The 16,677-nt window shown below is 37.0% G+C and overlaps 2 protein-coding genes and 1 long non-coding RNA gene across 4 annotated transcripts; 1 reads left to right on the top strand and 2 right to left on the bottom strand.

Annotated features, from left to right (window-relative positions):
• Nucleotides 1–451: 451 nt before the first annotated feature.
• cdkl1 (cyclin-dependent kinase-like 1 (CDC2-related kinase)) lies at nt 452–10,541 on the top strand. Its single transcript, XM_038728735.1, has 10 exons — nt 452–593; nt 1,955–2,203; nt 3,507–3,628; nt 6,483–6,555; nt 6,906–6,996; nt 7,830–8,030; nt 8,355–8,437; nt 8,557–8,613; nt 9,036–9,197; nt 9,680–10,541. The coding sequence occupies exons 2-10, from the start codon at nt 2,036–2,038 to the stop codon at nt 9,779–9,781; spliced, it is 1,059 nt and encodes a 352-aa protein (XP_038584663.1). The 5' UTR covers nt 452–593; nt 1,955–2,035; the 3' UTR covers nt 9,782–10,541.
• Nucleotides 4,659–7,911, bottom strand: LOC119910261. Its single transcript, XR_005445604.1, has 2 exons — nt 7,795–7,911; nt 4,659–5,254 (listed from the first exon to the last, which is right to left on the bottom strand). It is a non-coding gene; the product is annotated as an uncharacterized LOC119910261 (long non-coding RNA).
• A 786-nt stretch (nt 10,542–11,327) lies between the features above and the next one.
• Nucleotides 11,328–16,656, bottom strand: dmac2l (distal membrane arm assembly complex 2 like). Of its 2 annotated transcripts, none has more exons than XM_038728743.1 (5): nt 16,521–16,656; nt 16,298–16,401; nt 13,502–13,710; nt 11,829–12,000; nt 11,328–11,697 (listed from the first exon to the last, which is right to left on the bottom strand). In XM_038728743.1, the coding sequence occupies exons 2-5, from the start codon at nt 16,390–16,392 to the stop codon at nt 11,583–11,585; spliced, it is 591 nt and encodes a 196-aa protein (XP_038584671.1). In that variant the 5' UTR covers nt 16,393–16,401; nt 16,521–16,656; the 3' UTR covers nt 11,328–11,582. The 2 variants fall into 2 exon arrangements, with proteins under 2 accessions (XP_038584671.1, XP_038584672.1); XM_038728744.1 differs by having other exon boundaries at nt 16,489–16,526.
• Between the last annotated feature and the right edge of the window lie 21 nt (nt 16,657–16,677).

The following is a 16,677-nucleotide window of genomic DNA, read 5'->3' as shown; positions in this document are numbered from 1 at the left end:
TTTTTTTTTTCAATTTTAGAGGTACTTACACTTTACTTGAGTATTTTCTTTATACTATTTACTCCACTACACTTATTTCATAACACAGATTCAGATTTATAATAAAAAATACAGCTAACAAATAAACAATGATGTATTATGTTAAGATAAGACTACCCAGCAGTATGTGAAGTAATTTTAGTTCCACCTTTACCAACTGCAACATGATAAGATATCTATTTTTCTGAAAGGGACCATTCTGCATGGTGAGTACTTATTTTTGGAACAATAATATATGTATGCTAGTACTTTTGTTACTTACGGTATACTTAAGTCATATTTTGAATGTATTTCAAATTTTCTAAAAGTTTCCTTAAAATCTTGCTTTATTGACAGACGCGAAGTGTGCTCATTTTGTGTTTTATTTTGAAAGGCACGGCCGGATGTCATGTTTTATTCTATCCGACTTGACGCCTTTAAACTGACGCTTCTTGAATCTGCAGGGACAGTAGAGCTGGGCTCGTCCAGCTTGTTGTGTTTGGAAGAAGGTGCAGCTCCTCACAGACTCTCTGAATATCTGACTGACGAACATCTGCGAACATTTTCACAGAAAAGTAAGTTTGTACATTTGGATTTCTAACGAACATGGATGTGTTTTCACTGAAATAGGTCTCATTATGTCTCATAATGTCTCAAAAATTTAAATGTGGCTTCTTTCATTATCAGCTGGTTCCATGAGTAAACTTTGCTCAGACTTACAGTCATCATTTTTAATCACATAAAATTAAGCACCGTCTGTTATAAACATGCAGCCTGAGGTGTTTATTTATTTTACTGTTATTTACTGTTTGCCTTGTTCACCTGTTTAGAAGTGCAGCACTCTGATTTTATTCCCCTGGCTGTTCACTCTCTCAGAGTTATTTGTATTCGCTCTGTATCTCCGCATCGTAATGAGGTAATATACTTTGCATTGCAAATGTTTTTGTTACGCAATCTAAGTGTTAGATAGGAGACAGGTGTAATGTTGCCTCTAAGCAGTTAAATCTATCTTTTGGAAGCAGTTAAAGAGGTAATATAACATTTTGATCCGCATATACAATAGGTTATTTTATAGTTTTGTTTAAATTTGCATACAAATTCTTCAATGTGCTTTTCAGGATATTCAGACAGTGGTTGAAGAAGTAGTACTAGTAGCAATGCCGCAGTGTAAAAATACTCTGTTACAAGTAAAATGCATGTGTTACAAGTACATAAGTATTGGCATCAAAATATACTTAAAGTAGAAAACATAAAAGTACTTAATATGCAGGGTTGCCCTTTTTTATACATAATATGTAGCCTGCTGGGTTATAATTAGTGATGTATTAATGTGTACATCAAGGTAATGTTACAGCTGGTAAAGGGGAGCAAACTTTAATCACTTCATATACTTCTGGGTGTCTTAATCCATAATAATATATCATAATCTATTGGCTGATTTATATTTTGTATTAATAATCTGAATCTGCAAAGTAACTAGTGACTAAAGCTTTCAAATAAATTGAGTGGAGTAAAAAGGACAATATTTGCCTTGTTATCTGAAGTATAAAGTAGAATAAAATGGAAATACGGTCCAGAACAAGTACCTCAAAATTCTACTGAAGTACAGTTCTTGAGTAAATGTACTTAGTTATATTCCACCGGTGTATTCAGATAATTATACATGGCACACTTCTGTGCCTTTTGTTTTTCATAATAACTCTGAGTCAGCGATGCAGGAGTCAGTCAAAATTTGTGATATCGAAACATGAAAAGCCACCAAAATATTTTTAATGTTTTATAAAAGCATTAAATGTCTCTTTTCCAGAAAGATTCAGCCTGTTTTGACCTAGCTTGGATACTTAGTATGAATTTATTCCAGTTTTTATTGAGGGAACTATTCAGAAATTACCCTCACCCTTTTTCCCCTCCTGTGTTTCCTCTCGCCTCATTACAGGCTGCTGAGACAGTCCTGCCTCCTTGGGGGCCTCCTGGAAAAGTGTTTTTACCTTCGGATGACTGCTGATCCAGCTTGAGGATGGAGAAGTACGAGAAGATAGGAAAGATCGGAGAGGGCTCCTACGGCGTTGTCTTCAAGTGCAGAAACAAAGACACGGGGCAGATCGTCGCCATCAAGAAGTTTGTGGAGTCAGAGGACGATCCCATCATCAAAAAGATTGCACTGAGGGAGATCAGGATGCTCAAGGTAACAGAATATCTTCTTTTTCTTCTCCCCAAAAGTCCTTCACATCTATGTTTTTACATGAATACAACATTAAACTGATGTAGCAGTCCATTTCTGCCAGATAGGGTTTGGTCACAGTTAATAATGTAAACATTATTAGAGAAAATTTTTATTTTCAAGTCAAGATTATGATATTTAATTTAATTTAATCATAGATTAAAATTATGACATTAAAACTTAAAAGTCTGGCTTTCTATCTCATAAATCTTACTTATCAAGGCATTTTTACTTTTACCATGAATAGCTTTTTCTTTATTTTTTTTACCTGGTTCCCAAACAACTAGTCCACATATCAACCATAACAAATATTGGATATAATACTGATCACATTATGTCTGTATTAATTAAAGAAGCTAACCTTTAACCTTTAACCACACCTTTTTAATTATAAAATAAAATGCTTCTTTGTGGTGATCAAAGTTCGAGCTCTCATTTGTATTCACTGTTTCTTTATAGTCTACTCTGGAAATGCACAGTCTAACAAAATCCTGTAATGCAGAAGATGCAAATCCTGTTAGTTTAGTGCCCTGAAATACACAGTCTTCCTTCTCTGTTGTGCAGCCAGCAGGAGTGACACCGTTCAATTCATTCTGCAGACAGAGGGGAAGCATTTTTGTGGCCGGTGCACAGAGAAACTCATTCAAAGCGGCAGCGTTCAAAAGAGGTTTAGAAGGTTGTAATCAAATGAAGGACAAACCCTGCGGCATCAGGGCTGACTGAACAACTTAATTTATTAACATTTATTTTATTATTTATTTTAACAGGAAATGAGAAACTGTTTTTAGCTGTTTGACTATAAAATGCCAGTTTAGACTCTGGATGCAAGACAAATATTCTTGTCAGTTAATTCATCTTAAATCATGACGTGAGACTACATATATATGTAATATTGTCATTTTATTGCCATGTTTGTTTAAACCCAAGGCTAAAACCTGTTTGTTTTATGTTGCATCATAATTATCAAAGCTGTACTGGTACATTAGTTGGTGGTTTAATTAGTCATGCAGTGGGTGGGAGTGTTAGTGGCCTGCTGGACCCCAGGAGCTCATAAATAGGACAGGATGGGGACAGGTTGTCAGGGGCAACAGCATGTTTATTACCATCTGTTAACAGCTTAGTCTGTTTGATAAGAGCAAACCACATATGGTACAGTTCTCTAAACAGCAGGCTTTACTGGTTTACCACTTGTATTAGACTGTATTTGTTGTGTGGATGTTGCTGTATTTCTCTGAGATGTCTTTTTCTGTGTTGTGCATCTGTGCAGCAACTGAAACACGCCAACCTGGTGAATCTGATCGAGGTGTTTCGGCGTAAGCGGAAGCTCCATCTCGTTTTCGAGTACTGCGACCACACAGTCCTCAACGAGCTGGACCGCCATCCCGGAGGGTGGGTGTGTCTCTAGACTGTTCACTGAAAACTAAGGAATGTGTGCACTTAGTTTGGTAGTTTAGTGGCTTCAATATAACAATATCAAAAAAGTAAAATTAAAATCCATTCATTAGACAGAAATGAGGAGAGAGAGAAAGCGAAGGGGGATGGCATGCAACAAATTTCCTCAGGGGGAATCAAACCAGGCCTGTCGCAATTACATGGTACATGCCTTAAACCACTAGGCAACAGTGATGCCCCATAAAACACAACTTGAAATGATCAAAGAATAAACATTAGGTCCAAACTATTTTCCATACAATATAAATCTGAGTCTTCCAAACTCTCGCTGCCTACATCTTTAGTTTGTTTCAGCAATTCAGATAATTTATACTGAATCAAGCTAAATAGTGCAATAATCCAGATGGTTGACTGACGTTCAGTAGAAAGATAAACATACATTCCAAACATTTTGTAATTTAAAAAGTGACTAAATTAAGTTTTTGTTTTACTTTTGGGAATGCTAGTTTACAAAACAGTCTCAGCCACAAGGTCCATCTAGTAGCTCCTCTTTGGAACCTTTTGATTTTATCATATGATCATCATTAGCAGATTGTCATGGAAATGCATCTGCTGAAGATCATGTTGAAAGCTCCAGAACACCTGGGTGGAGGTGGTGGTGAGATTTGTGTTGTTGTTCCAGCAGTTTCCAAGGTCAAGAATAAACTTTCTAAACAATCTGAATAATTTAAAATTGATGTGACTATGCACATATTTGACATATTTTCACAATATGTTGGTTTTATTCTGTCATAAAATAACACAACACACTAAATATTCTCCCAAACAACAAGGACACAAAGTAAAACACGGATATGCAGAAACACAGAATACAAAATGAAACAACATAAACCATAAACAGCTTATGAGGAAAGCTTGAAACCGGAAAGAAATCTTAAATTTGAAATGACTTTATTGAATACTGGAAAAATATTCTCACTAATATCAGAATAATGATATTATAATGAAGTCCATTCCAAGCAGTAAGCGCTTTACAAACTTTTATTAGTAATGCATTAAAAAGCATATACATCTTTACTTTTTCCTGAATTATATGAAATGAACACACAGCTCGTTGTACTGTACAAACTCTGTCACACTGAGATAACGAGTGCATAAATCTGAGTACGGTGGCTTTTCATTAAACAAAGTGCTGTGTACTTTCTATTATCTCTACATTACATGTATACCACACCGTACTCTGCGCTTTGTCCAGCTCTGATGGATACAACACTTGTCTCCCAGGAAGCTGACCTGCTCACTGTGGAATGTTTACAGTGATGCTCTCCCAGAATGCTTTGCCAGAGGGGGTTCTTTAGGCTCGGCCACATTTTATACGGAGTGTTTTCGCTGTCTGGTTCCCCTGTCTGGTCCCGGCCTGTAGCCTCTTGGACACAGAGGGTTCAAAACACGGGGAAACAAAGTGTGGAGAAGGGGCGGAGATTGCTATTAATTGCCAGTCACAAGGCTCGATTTAGCCATTTCCCCGGCAACACTGATAGATGATGGTCCCTGAACTAACAAAGCCTCAGTGTTGAACATCCAGGCTGCTCCGTGTGCTCCACAGCCGCCTGAAAAACAGGGCTGGACAGAGGAAAACAGCAAAAGTGGACCAATAAAAGAAAAGATTAAGATATATCCTTCCGTGCTTCTTTTATTAGATTCATCTTTTCAGCTAGATTAATCCAATTTTGTCCCAGATTCCTCAAACACAAATTAACTCTATTTGTTAAATCTTTAGCTCTAGGGATGGCAGTGTTGGTCTGTATTGGATGTACTGCCATTCACTTTTGTACAGACATTCATGGTCCCCCGAGGATGAATTTTACAGGTTTTGTTGATCCCATAACTTTTCTCACAACCCCATGAGGTTGACATTTATGGCTTTTAGTGAAATGTCTCAACTATTGGGTAGACTGCTATGTTATGTGGTCCAGACATTCATGTCCCCCTCAGGAAGAACTGTTTTAACTTTGGTGATCCCCTGACTTTTCCTCCTGCACTATCCTCAGGTTCACATTTAAATTTTTCCAAGACTTGGTTAATGTCAAAATGCCTGCAAAACTAGTGTTAATTTAATTCACTTCAGCCTAAGCTGTATTTTTGTTTTAGTGCTAAATGTCAACTGTTAGCATGCTAACACGCCAAACTAAGATGAAAATGGTAAACATTATACCTGCTAAACATCAGTATGTTAGCATTGCGAGTATGTTAGCATACTGATGTTAGCATTTTGCTCAAAGCATTGCTGTGGACATTCTCACACAGCCGCTAGCATGGCTGTATCATCTTAGTTGTCGAATGTTTGCTTGAAATGCTGATTAGCTCTAGCCTTAGGTTTGTTTGGGTTGTAGCTCTGGTTTGGATAAAGGAAACTAAAAAGATTAATCTCATTGAAGAAGCATGACATTTTCCAGTGAATTCATAATTTACCTAACAAAATAAACAAAAATAATGACAATCACAACTAACTAGAGCCCAAAATTGCCTACCTATTCTGACCACAAGTGCAAACACATCTTAGATATTAAGAAAGATATTATTAAATCTGTATTAAACAAAAGAAAGCAATCAAATAATACCATTTTGAATCAACAGATGTTTGGCATTTTATTAAACAACTAAAACAGTCACTTAAACAAAACTTATTTCTTAGTTTGATAAAAGAAAATTCTTTGCACAAACTCCACTAAAAGGAAATTTTCTGGACCTTTCAGCCAAATTCTGTGGCCTTTACCAACAGATGGAGTTCGCTCAGTTGTCATTCAGTTGTTACTTGGCATCTGTTTATTTTGACCTTCTTGTCTTGTAGTGTTCCAGAGCACCTTGTAAAAAGTATAACCTGGCAGACACTTCAAGCTGTCAACTTCTGTCACAAACAAAATGTAAGTGAGTCTCTTCAGTATATTTTTCAGTTGTCAGACTTCCCTTCAGCTTGTTTTTGAATTCCTCCGGTCTCCTCCCTCCTCCAACTCCTACCAAGCCGTCTGCTTTATGGCTCTTTTTTTTTAACAAGAATTCCTTCCCCTTGGCTGACCAGCAGTTAATGTATCACCTAGACACAACAAATGCTACAAAGGCCCCCACTTAACAGGGTGGCCTGAAGTCCAGAAAGCACCGTCTCTCTCCTTTTACTTCCCCCTTTCTTCTCAGCATCTCACAACCCCCAAGACATCTGTGCATGTTTTTGAGCTTTCAGTACAATGATTCTCTTTGACCGTTTCTGTTCCTGCAGTGCATTCACCGAGACGTCAAGCCAGAAAATATTCTCATCACCAAACACCAAGTCATCAAACTCTGTGACTTTGGGTTTGCCAGGATTCTTAGTAAGTTTTAGGACTTTATCAGCAGTTTTTACATATTTTACAGCGCCACCTGGTGGAGGTTGTGTTTAAAGGAAGTTTTGAAGTATTAAGCAGCACCTAATCATTGTCTTAGAATATGTACTTTTTCCAGCCAGGAAATCAAAAGTATTTTTTTTTTGTCTGGTTAGAAATGCCTTAGGGACCGCTTTGTTGAGTTTACTGTATGCAGATGGAGTCACAGGAGATCTCTGATATACTGCAGTATTAAAAGAAGTTTTTAAGAAGGTAATCATTTGAACAGCATGAGGAGCCGTCTGCAACCTTCAAAAAGTTTTTTGTAGAATCTCAATAACTCTCAGATTAAAATGTAATTGAAAAGAGAGCAAGTTCAGGACCCCCCATGAATAATTTGAGGAGTTATGAAATGATTAAATCCCCCCCCCCCCATTGAATTATTCAAATGTGGCAATCTGTGAAGGGAAAATCTCTGTTTATGTACCCTGAGACAGCGAGTCATAAATTGTGTTTTGTTTTAAGCCAAAAGGTTTGGGAGATTGAAAAGTATCTGCGTTACTAAACAAATACTCATGGACATTAATACTGAATACAGAAAGCATACTAATGGTTTTACAGACCTTCATTATTTAAGAGGACAATACATGGATTTAAATAATACCAGGATATTCGACTAATCTTTGTGTCTTCAACACAAAAGTAAATGGAGTGGTTGTGTGGTTTGTAGAACATAGTGGTTCATTACACATCAACGCATGTTTTCTTTAACCTTCATCATGACCATAGAGCTCATTCTGCACATACCTTATGTCATGTGTTTCTGTGGTTTGTGCCATCAGCCGGTCCGTGTGACTACTACACAGACTATGTGGCGACTCGTTGGTACCGGGCCCCTGAGCTGCTTGTGGGGGACACTCAGTATGGCCCTCCGGTGGATGTGTGGGCGATCGGTTGCGTGTTCGCTGAGCTGCTCTCAGGGATCCCGCTGTGGCCCGGGAAGTCTGACATGGACCAGCTGTACCTGATCAGAAAGACTCTCGGTACGATCAGTCGGCTTTGCTTCAAAGTAGTGGACTCTGATGTTTGTGACTGAGGATGATTAATGAGTAATGTATTGTCTTTCATCACTTATACTGTGATGAAACGATGTTCTGAAGTTCTGAAACAGGAGAGTTTTTGTATTTTGGATACTTTGGAAGGTTATGGAAGACAGACAAATTGTAAAATATCTATAAACATTTGGATAAATACTACAAACCTTAAATACATTCACAGGAGCCATTTGAAAGGGGAAAGAAATGGACAAAATGAGTTTGATTTTCTAAACATTGTAGTGTAATGTTCATCTTTCTTGTCCCCTGCAGGAGATCTGATCCCTCGGCATCAGCACGTCTTCAGCAACAACCAGTTCTTCTGTGGAGTTTCCATCCCAGAGCCACAAGAGATGGTAAGGCTCACCACCCAATACATGGAAATGTGCTCAAAAGTGAAATTGATTTAGCCATCACATTTAAAGCAGTAAAATCAAAAACATGCTGAGTCTTTGTATTGTTTTTTTTTCTGTAGGAACCTTTGGAGCAGAAATATCTAAATCTCTCACATCAAGCTCTGAGTCTCATGAAGGTAACGATGTCATCTTTAATCTAAGAGATGGTGGAGATGTTTGTAATCTTGTAATCTGTTATCACCAGAGTTAAACCTGAATTCAATCTCAAAAACAAAATACACAAGCTTTGTTAGTTAAAGGTTGGATTTTAATCCAGTGAAATGTGGATGTTTTACTACATTTCTTTATTGTTTTAAGTTATACATGTGTAAAAATTTCATTAATGCATGTAAAACAAATCAGAAACTGTGTAAAGTGCTGTGTGTTCCCAAATAACCAGAGTAAACTTGCCATCATGTTTATTTACTTGTATAATCTTGGCCATAACTAGCCAGTTTTGTTGCAGCTGCTACTGGTCAAAGAAAAAACAGATCTCATGGGGAAACCAGGTTGCCTGGCTCTAACCTTCACTGTCTCCCGTCTCTTGTTGATGGTTTAGGGTTGTCTGAGAATGGACCCGTCCGAGCGGCTGACTTGCGAGCAGCTTCTCCAGCATCCGTACTTCGACAGCCTGCGAGAAAAGAGCGAGAAGACCTCTTGGGAGCAGGAGCGCTCCAGCAACAGGAGGACACGTTTCCCTCGCAAACACCTTCCTCCCGGGGTCAGTAGCCTTCTTAACGAAGAGTAATGACTGGGCTTAAAACACAGGGCTAATGTCAAAATCTGCAAGCAAAAGTGTGTTTTCTTTGAAATTAATTCATAAAAATGTACGCTTTGCAAGTAAAAAAGGAACAACATTTTCTAATATTAGGTATCAGTAATGCATGATGCAATTCAATGCATTGATATATAAAGGTCAAACTCTCAAAAGTTTGATAAGGGAATTTTGGTTAACTTGATTTGCAGATTATCTTGAAACCTGTAGTTTTTTTTTCTGAAGGGGTTAACAGTCGTAATAATAATAATCATACACTGCAATAGAAATATGAAACTACTTGACATGAATAAAATACATCTCTCAATTTAGTTAAATTTTGCAAACAAAGAGAACCCTTTCTAATGACTAGATATCAATTAACTGTATCCATGTAAAAATACTTTATTGCCGCTGAAAGTTTTTGTCTTCTTTTTTTCTCAATCCAGTATTTGCCACAGCTGACCAGCAGCGGCATCTTTCCAGCTGTGGACAATAAGAAGTACTACAACAACCTGCGCAAGTTCAACTATCACCTACCGAACATCTAAATACGCTGCTCACAAGTTGAATTAAAGCCTCGACAAGCAGAATTTTCTGAAAAGCTCAGGAAATGAAGCAGATTCTGGTAGCACCTTGGTTTTTAACAAGAGGATTCAACCACTTATTTTAAAAAAGGTGTCTGTTTATGACGTGGGCCGTGTTGGGTGTCTCTTGATATTACTGTCTATGCACTATTCCCCAACATGTCAACTCAGACGTGTTGGTTTATGTATGTTGCCTACGTTTCAAGCTGGTATTGTTGTATTTTATAGATGTGTAAAGACAAGAAGTGATGTGCAGCTCTGCTGTAGTCGCTAAGTAGACTGAAGGTAAAACTACAACGTAGTGCCTTGCCTGGTTTGCCAAATGTATTTTTTATACGATGGACTCTGTAAGAGCGACATGTTTTTGGTAGTGACTTTTATGTTGTCTAATTGATTGTCTCGAGTTATAATGTTGGACACAAACTTTTTGTGCATTTCTGAAACTATTTATTCATATCAGGAGTGAATACAGTTCACATTCCTTTAACTCACATTTACTAGCATATAGCAGTAAAAATACCACATTGTACTCATTATCTCTGGAACTCTGGTGCTAAGGGTGTTCACAGCCATCTGTCTGTCCTCAGATACTGTACAAATGCCAAATTAATCTAAAGAGAAATTATTTAAAGACTCTTGAATCCTATTTTCTCCGTGTACCCACATGTGGAGTAACATTTAATACCATAAATGTTGAAAATATAATAAACTATAGAATACTTCATTCTATTACAAAAACTGGTGTCATCAATATAAAGTGCTTTAAAGGGTAACTTCTTCTCTTTTCAAAATTGACCTTATTTTCCCATGTTTTTGTGTCTATGTGATTAATTAGAACAACAGGATTAAATAAGCACGCTGCAGTTGGCAGCATCGAAACAGGGCTGTCACAGTACGTCCTCTAAAGCACTTGTTTTTGTGTATCTGACACCTTTGTGGAAAGGATCCCTACAGAGGTAGACCTTTTTTTAAAGAGTAAGATCTTTTTTGTTAAACTAGAAACAAACAATAGAGTCTACTAATAAAAACAGTTTATGTGTAACTTTGGCATTTTAAAGGGTTAAAAACACCAAAGTTAAATCATAACACAAGCTAACCAATAGAGGTAGGGGCAGACCACAGATGTAAAATTACTATTTCTGTCAAGGGAGTCTGTGGCTTTGCAGAGAGCGTTTATGGTTAAACAAAAAGGAAGGAATGGAATTTCAAAACATGTTGTCCCAATTAGTCACACAGATACAAAAACATGGAAAATAGGCTCCAGGTTGAAAAATAACCAAGTTCCCTATAACGTCTCCAAGACAATCTCCACTGTATCCCTCCAACATTTGAATCCACAAGAATGTGACGCTCACTGGATCAGAACCACACAGACTGAAGCGTTGCACCTCTGCTGCAAATGTTATAACTGAGGGGTGAGATATTCTCCACCTGAGTTAAGATGGAAGTAGAAACCTAAATCACTGATCAGAAAAAGATGGTGGAGAAACAAATGATTTCAGTCAGTCAGTTTCTGTGAACTGTGTCTTTAAAGCTGAAAAGTGACACATCAACTGAAATATATCCTGTTCTTCACGCTCTCTCATTTAAAAGAGACTCTATGGTTCACATGTAAATACACGTTTTAACTGAAGGATCTACATGTTGCACAATCAAAGCCCCTCACGCTCCAGTCTGACCTCCATAAACTTTGGGTATTTTTACTTTAAGAACCTTCAAGAAGTCATCCATATTTTACAATCTTTGACAGGAACTTGTTTCCCAGTCAGTCCAGGTCCAGAGATATGTCCAGATGTGGAAGTGCTGTCTGCAGTCTGTCAACTGTTGTCTGTTTGTCTTTGATCCCAGGAAGATCACTGAGAAACAGATACTTCAGATTCCTGTGTGGAATTAATACATAATATGCAATTAGGAAACTTTCTGTCAACAAAAAGGATGCATCAGTGTCATTTTAAAATATTTCTTTACAAAGAAACAGATTTTGTTTTCTTTTTAGATAATAAAAACTCACTTGAGTTTGTGCAGGGCGATGATGCTCTTATCGGTCACATTTCCACATGACACCACCTCCATCATACCCAAACTCTCCTGCAGATTCTCTATTGAGCTCAACCTCTCCAGACAGGCATCCTCGATGTAGATGCACTTGTTGAACTTGATTTCCTCCACATTTTTCAAACCATCTAGAAGAATGAACACATCTACTGATTACATTTACACAGGCAAAGAAGGACTTTGCTCCAAAATAAATCTGTGTGGACTCTGGCACCAAAAAAAACAACAACACAATTTGGAGTGCAGGTCAGGGACAGTGATCTATGTGTGCCTGCTCGGTGTAAATCATCCCGCTCACTTGCGTCACTTTTGGATAATCAGTCTGGGAGAGATGCACTTTCACCCTCGCCTTTCATTTCTTGTTAACAAAGAGAGGAATCACTTTCAGGTCAACGGTCGAGGTTAAGCTCATGTTAACATATTTAATGCAAAATTTACACTTTCTGTTTCAGCTTTAATCTTTGAATGGATTGTCATTAAATTTGGTAGTGACTTTGATAGTTCCCAGAGGATGAAACCTAATGAATTAGGTGATCTCTTGACTTTTCTTCTTAGCGCCACCAACAGGTCAAAAATGTTATTATGGCCTCTAAAATCCAGAGGCCTTGGTATTGAAACTTTATACTTCTTTTTAAGGCATTGTACAGATACATGTATTTAGACAACCTTTAACATTTAAAAAAGTGTGGCTTCTTTTGTTAAACGAAAAGGGGATAAACATTCTTACAACTCTCAAGGTATGGTATCAAAAAAAGTACACATTGAAATGCCAGTAGCACCACAACCAAAAATGTAAAATTATACTCATGTTCATGTTTTGTTATGGTTTTAATAACCATATAAACTAATGACCACTATTACAGTATAGCATATTATACTGACATGCTAAATATTAACAAGTTACTATAAGCCTACTCACTCACTGTATGCATTTTAACATGCTAATGAGTTAACCATTAAATGCTATATTTTGGCATGCTAACAACAACTTGCTAATTTGCTAATATCCAGTTAATATTATTAAGTTAACTGTAGATATTTTAAGTTGTTATTGGTAGCATATTAAGATGCTAGCTTTGGCTACTTTTGTTAAAGGAAAAAGGGATAAACATTCTTGTAATTCTCAAAGTAGGCCATGCTACCAAAAGAAGTATGTTATGGTATCGCACTGAAACGCAAATAACACCCCTGGTATTAAAACAAATCTAATTATACTCTGGTCATTGTATGCCAACTCAGTGTATGCATGTTAATATGCTAATATGTTAACCATTACATGCTAAATGTTGCCATGTTAACATGCTAACGCTAGAATGATAATTTGCCAAATATTGAATGCTAAGTCAATCTCCTCAAATCTCTCACATATATTTTGTCAAACAGCAGGCTCTTAATTATTGAATACTATCAAGTTAACTTTAGATATTTTAATTTATTAATTGGTAGTTGGTTAAGATGCTGACAACCTAGCTAAGTAGCTACAATGAAATATCTAAAATTTTTCATCTTAATTAATTAATTTGTAATTAATTTATTTTTCTATTGTGTAATGAGCATACGCAGGGATATGGGGGAAATGGAAACCAGAGCAGGACAAGAACATAATATTCTCCACACTGTAACACTGACCCAGGTGGTCAAACCCTCTGTACATGATGCAGGATTCAGTAGCGTCAATCGCCTGGATCTTGTATCTATCCAGAGGCCCAGTTGGCAGCGCGTTGTAGTCATGATGCCAGCGATCGAAACCTTGAAACCTCACTTTGGCACCACATCTCAGCAGCCACTCTGCTGCAGCTCGGTCGGGACCAACGGCTTTAATCCTCTCGTAGTCCACCCTGAGTGAAGACCAACAAATAGTCAAAGTGCTGATGACACGTAATGCGAAGAGTCACATTTGGTTGGTGCTGAGAGTGGAGACGAGTCAAGATCCAAGTCCAAATGGCAACTTTCCCACCAGGCAGTTGTTGTGACCTGAGCAAATCACCCACTGTTTGTTTATTTGGTTGTTTTTAAAGGGAAATACCATATTTGCTGGTTATAACTTAAAAATGTTGATGATTTGCTTCTTTTTGTATAACGCAGTGGTGGAAATTAACTTAGTGCAATTACTGATGTACTTCCAGAGGAGATTAGGATGGCTAAGTCTATCTTTTTATTTAAGTCTCTTCTTAAATCGCACCTTTATAGTCTTACCTACCTGTGATCCTCTGTCTTACCTTTCCACACCATTTGTTTCATTGTTTAATTCTTTATTGGTATGTTTTATTACTGTGTTTGATGTTTTATTGCTTGTTCTATTGGTGGTGCTATTGTTCTTAGTGTTTTTATTTTTAACGCTTCCATGATTCCTGTTGTTTGCTGTTTTTTTTACAGTGTGTTATTGCTATTTATACTTCTTCCACCCTGGAGGTACACTTACAGTACTTTACTTGAGTATTGCCATTTTTTGCTACTTTATATTTAATAGTAATACTTTTACTTTTTACTTAATTACATTTATTTGATGATCATAGTCACTAGTTACTTTGCATATTTACATTATTAATACAAAATATAACCATCAAATAAATACATTACATAAATACATTTTTATGATATATTATTATAGGAAACTTTTATTAACATCCAGGGCTTTTATTTGCTTAATTCACTGAACTCACACTGCCTTTATTTGGGACACCCCTTAAATTCTTTTATCATGCCAGTAAATCTGAATAAATAATATTCTGGTGCTGAGTGTTTCTGTAAAATGTACTAAACTAACTAACTGCTGAATTGTGGTCATGTCCATACTGACAAAAGTTTAAACATTTATATTGATATGCACAATCTAAGCAGCTTAGAAATAGCTCAAGAAGATGACCTGATGGGCTTCAAGAGGTTTTATACATCAAAAGAACTTCTATAAATACCAGAACAGGCGTCTGCTTGAGACCTGCACTTACTTGTCAAATATGTACTGACACCAGGCTAGTAAAAGGGACAGGTATCTAATTGGGACTAGGCTTTTAACTGAAGTTTTATGGTATGTGAGGAAAAATGCATCTAGCAGTAGCCCATATAAGAAATTAAAATTTGCTCCACCTTTGCCAGATGCAACATTAAAGTGATGTTTAATAATTGCTCAATAACATATATTATTCTGAAATGGGCCATTCTACATAATGAGTACTTTTACTTTTGGCACTTTAAGTATATTTTGATGCTTTAATCCAGATTTCTACTTGTCTCTACATTTACTCCGTTACATGTACTCAAGTAACTTTCTGAGTAAATGGTACATGTCAGAGTAGTTTTAATGCACCATACTTTTACTCTTACTTGAGGAGTTTTAAAGAGAAAAATCAGTACTTTTACTCTGCTACAGTCAAGCATCCACATGACTCTATTAGAGCAGAATAATGGCTGTAGCTACAGCATAGCATTATGGTTTTCAAATAGTGCTCGCAGCTAATATTTAGGCTACAAATTAAAATTTAGTTAAAGTTTCCGTATTTTATGCCCTGGGATGAGACATGTTGGTGCAGCATGGCTACACCATGCTGACACAGAGCTGACAGAGAGCACTGTCTGTTGTGTTTATGCTAATATGTTTAATAATAAATAGGTACACACAGTATATCATGCTTAGAAACTCCTGCTGCTTTCTGCCTTAATGTAAATGTTCAAGCTAACAGTGTAAAGCAGTGTGCATTTAATTAGTCATGCCCATTGGTGTAGCCTGATGAATACAAACCAAATTATGCACACAAAAAAAAGACAAACTACTCTTATTTCATGTGGATGTGACTGATATAATGTTTCAACCACAGATGATCTTCCTCGGGTAAAAAGGAAGAAGTGAACATACCTGTATTTAATAGGCAATAAATTATGAAACATCACAGCATTATCTCTTTGATTTGATTTGTTTTCCAAATTAAAATTTAATATCCGGGACAACAAGAAAATTATTTATATTTTTAAACAATCTTTACTTATTGGAGTACTAACAGACTATATTATACTAATATTAATAATAATTGAAATATTGTCCTGGTGTAAATGTGGCAGGTTATCTAATCAGGAGATGATGACTTGTAATTTCACAAATTAAAAACAAAGTGTGTGTTCACTTCTTTACCTTTACCTGAGAAAGACCATTTGAAATAATTCTAGTCACATCCATTTCTTGAGTGACTCACGAAGTAACAGTAGTTTTACCTGAGTATAAGTTTGAGCTACTCTACTGACCTCTGTTTATAACCATAAGTACAACAAAAAATTATGTATGCTGACCAGCTTTATAAAAGGTTAGCCTATGTTTGTTCTGTCAACTGAGGCTATCGTGTTTGACATTTTATAAATCTTCCATGCATTGCAGTGTAGCTATTAGCTAACACACATACATATCCTTAATCTTGTATAATAATGTTGTCTCACTTGTTGAAAACTGCATTGAGCCAGCCCCAGAAGTGCCTGCGGCCCCACTCCCTCTGACCCACAGCAGACTGCACTGCCTTCGATAACAGCCTCATTTCGCTCAGCTGTAAAATAAAGATAAAATATATTAACAGCCTACTCTGGTCTCACATCTTATTAATTAAACAATGACTCGCGTCATTTAAACAAACCACTGAAACTGCGACACAGGCGAGCCGCTCACCTGGCAACCTGCAGCCCGGACTGTTTACACTTGGGACGCGTCCATTGCTGTACACTTTGACCTGGTGACGTACAGGAAAACATGCTGTTCTATTGGCTGGATGTCCAAACGGTGACACGTCGTCGGGGAGGGGGCGTGGCAATGTCTGTGGTTTTTC

The sequence above is a fragment of the Micropterus salmoides genome, unplaced genomic scaffold (assembly GCF_014851395.1).
Source record: "Micropterus salmoides isolate LMB-PRFRI ecotype aquatic unplaced genomic scaffold, ASM1485139v1 Ms_hic_scaffold_19, whole genome shotgun sequence".
Lineage (NCBI taxonomy): Eukaryota > Metazoa > Chordata > Actinopteri > Centrarchiformes > Centrarchidae > Micropterus > Micropterus salmoides.
Note: the sequence above shows the minus strand (reverse complement) of the source record. Positions and strands in the feature narration are given on the sequence as shown.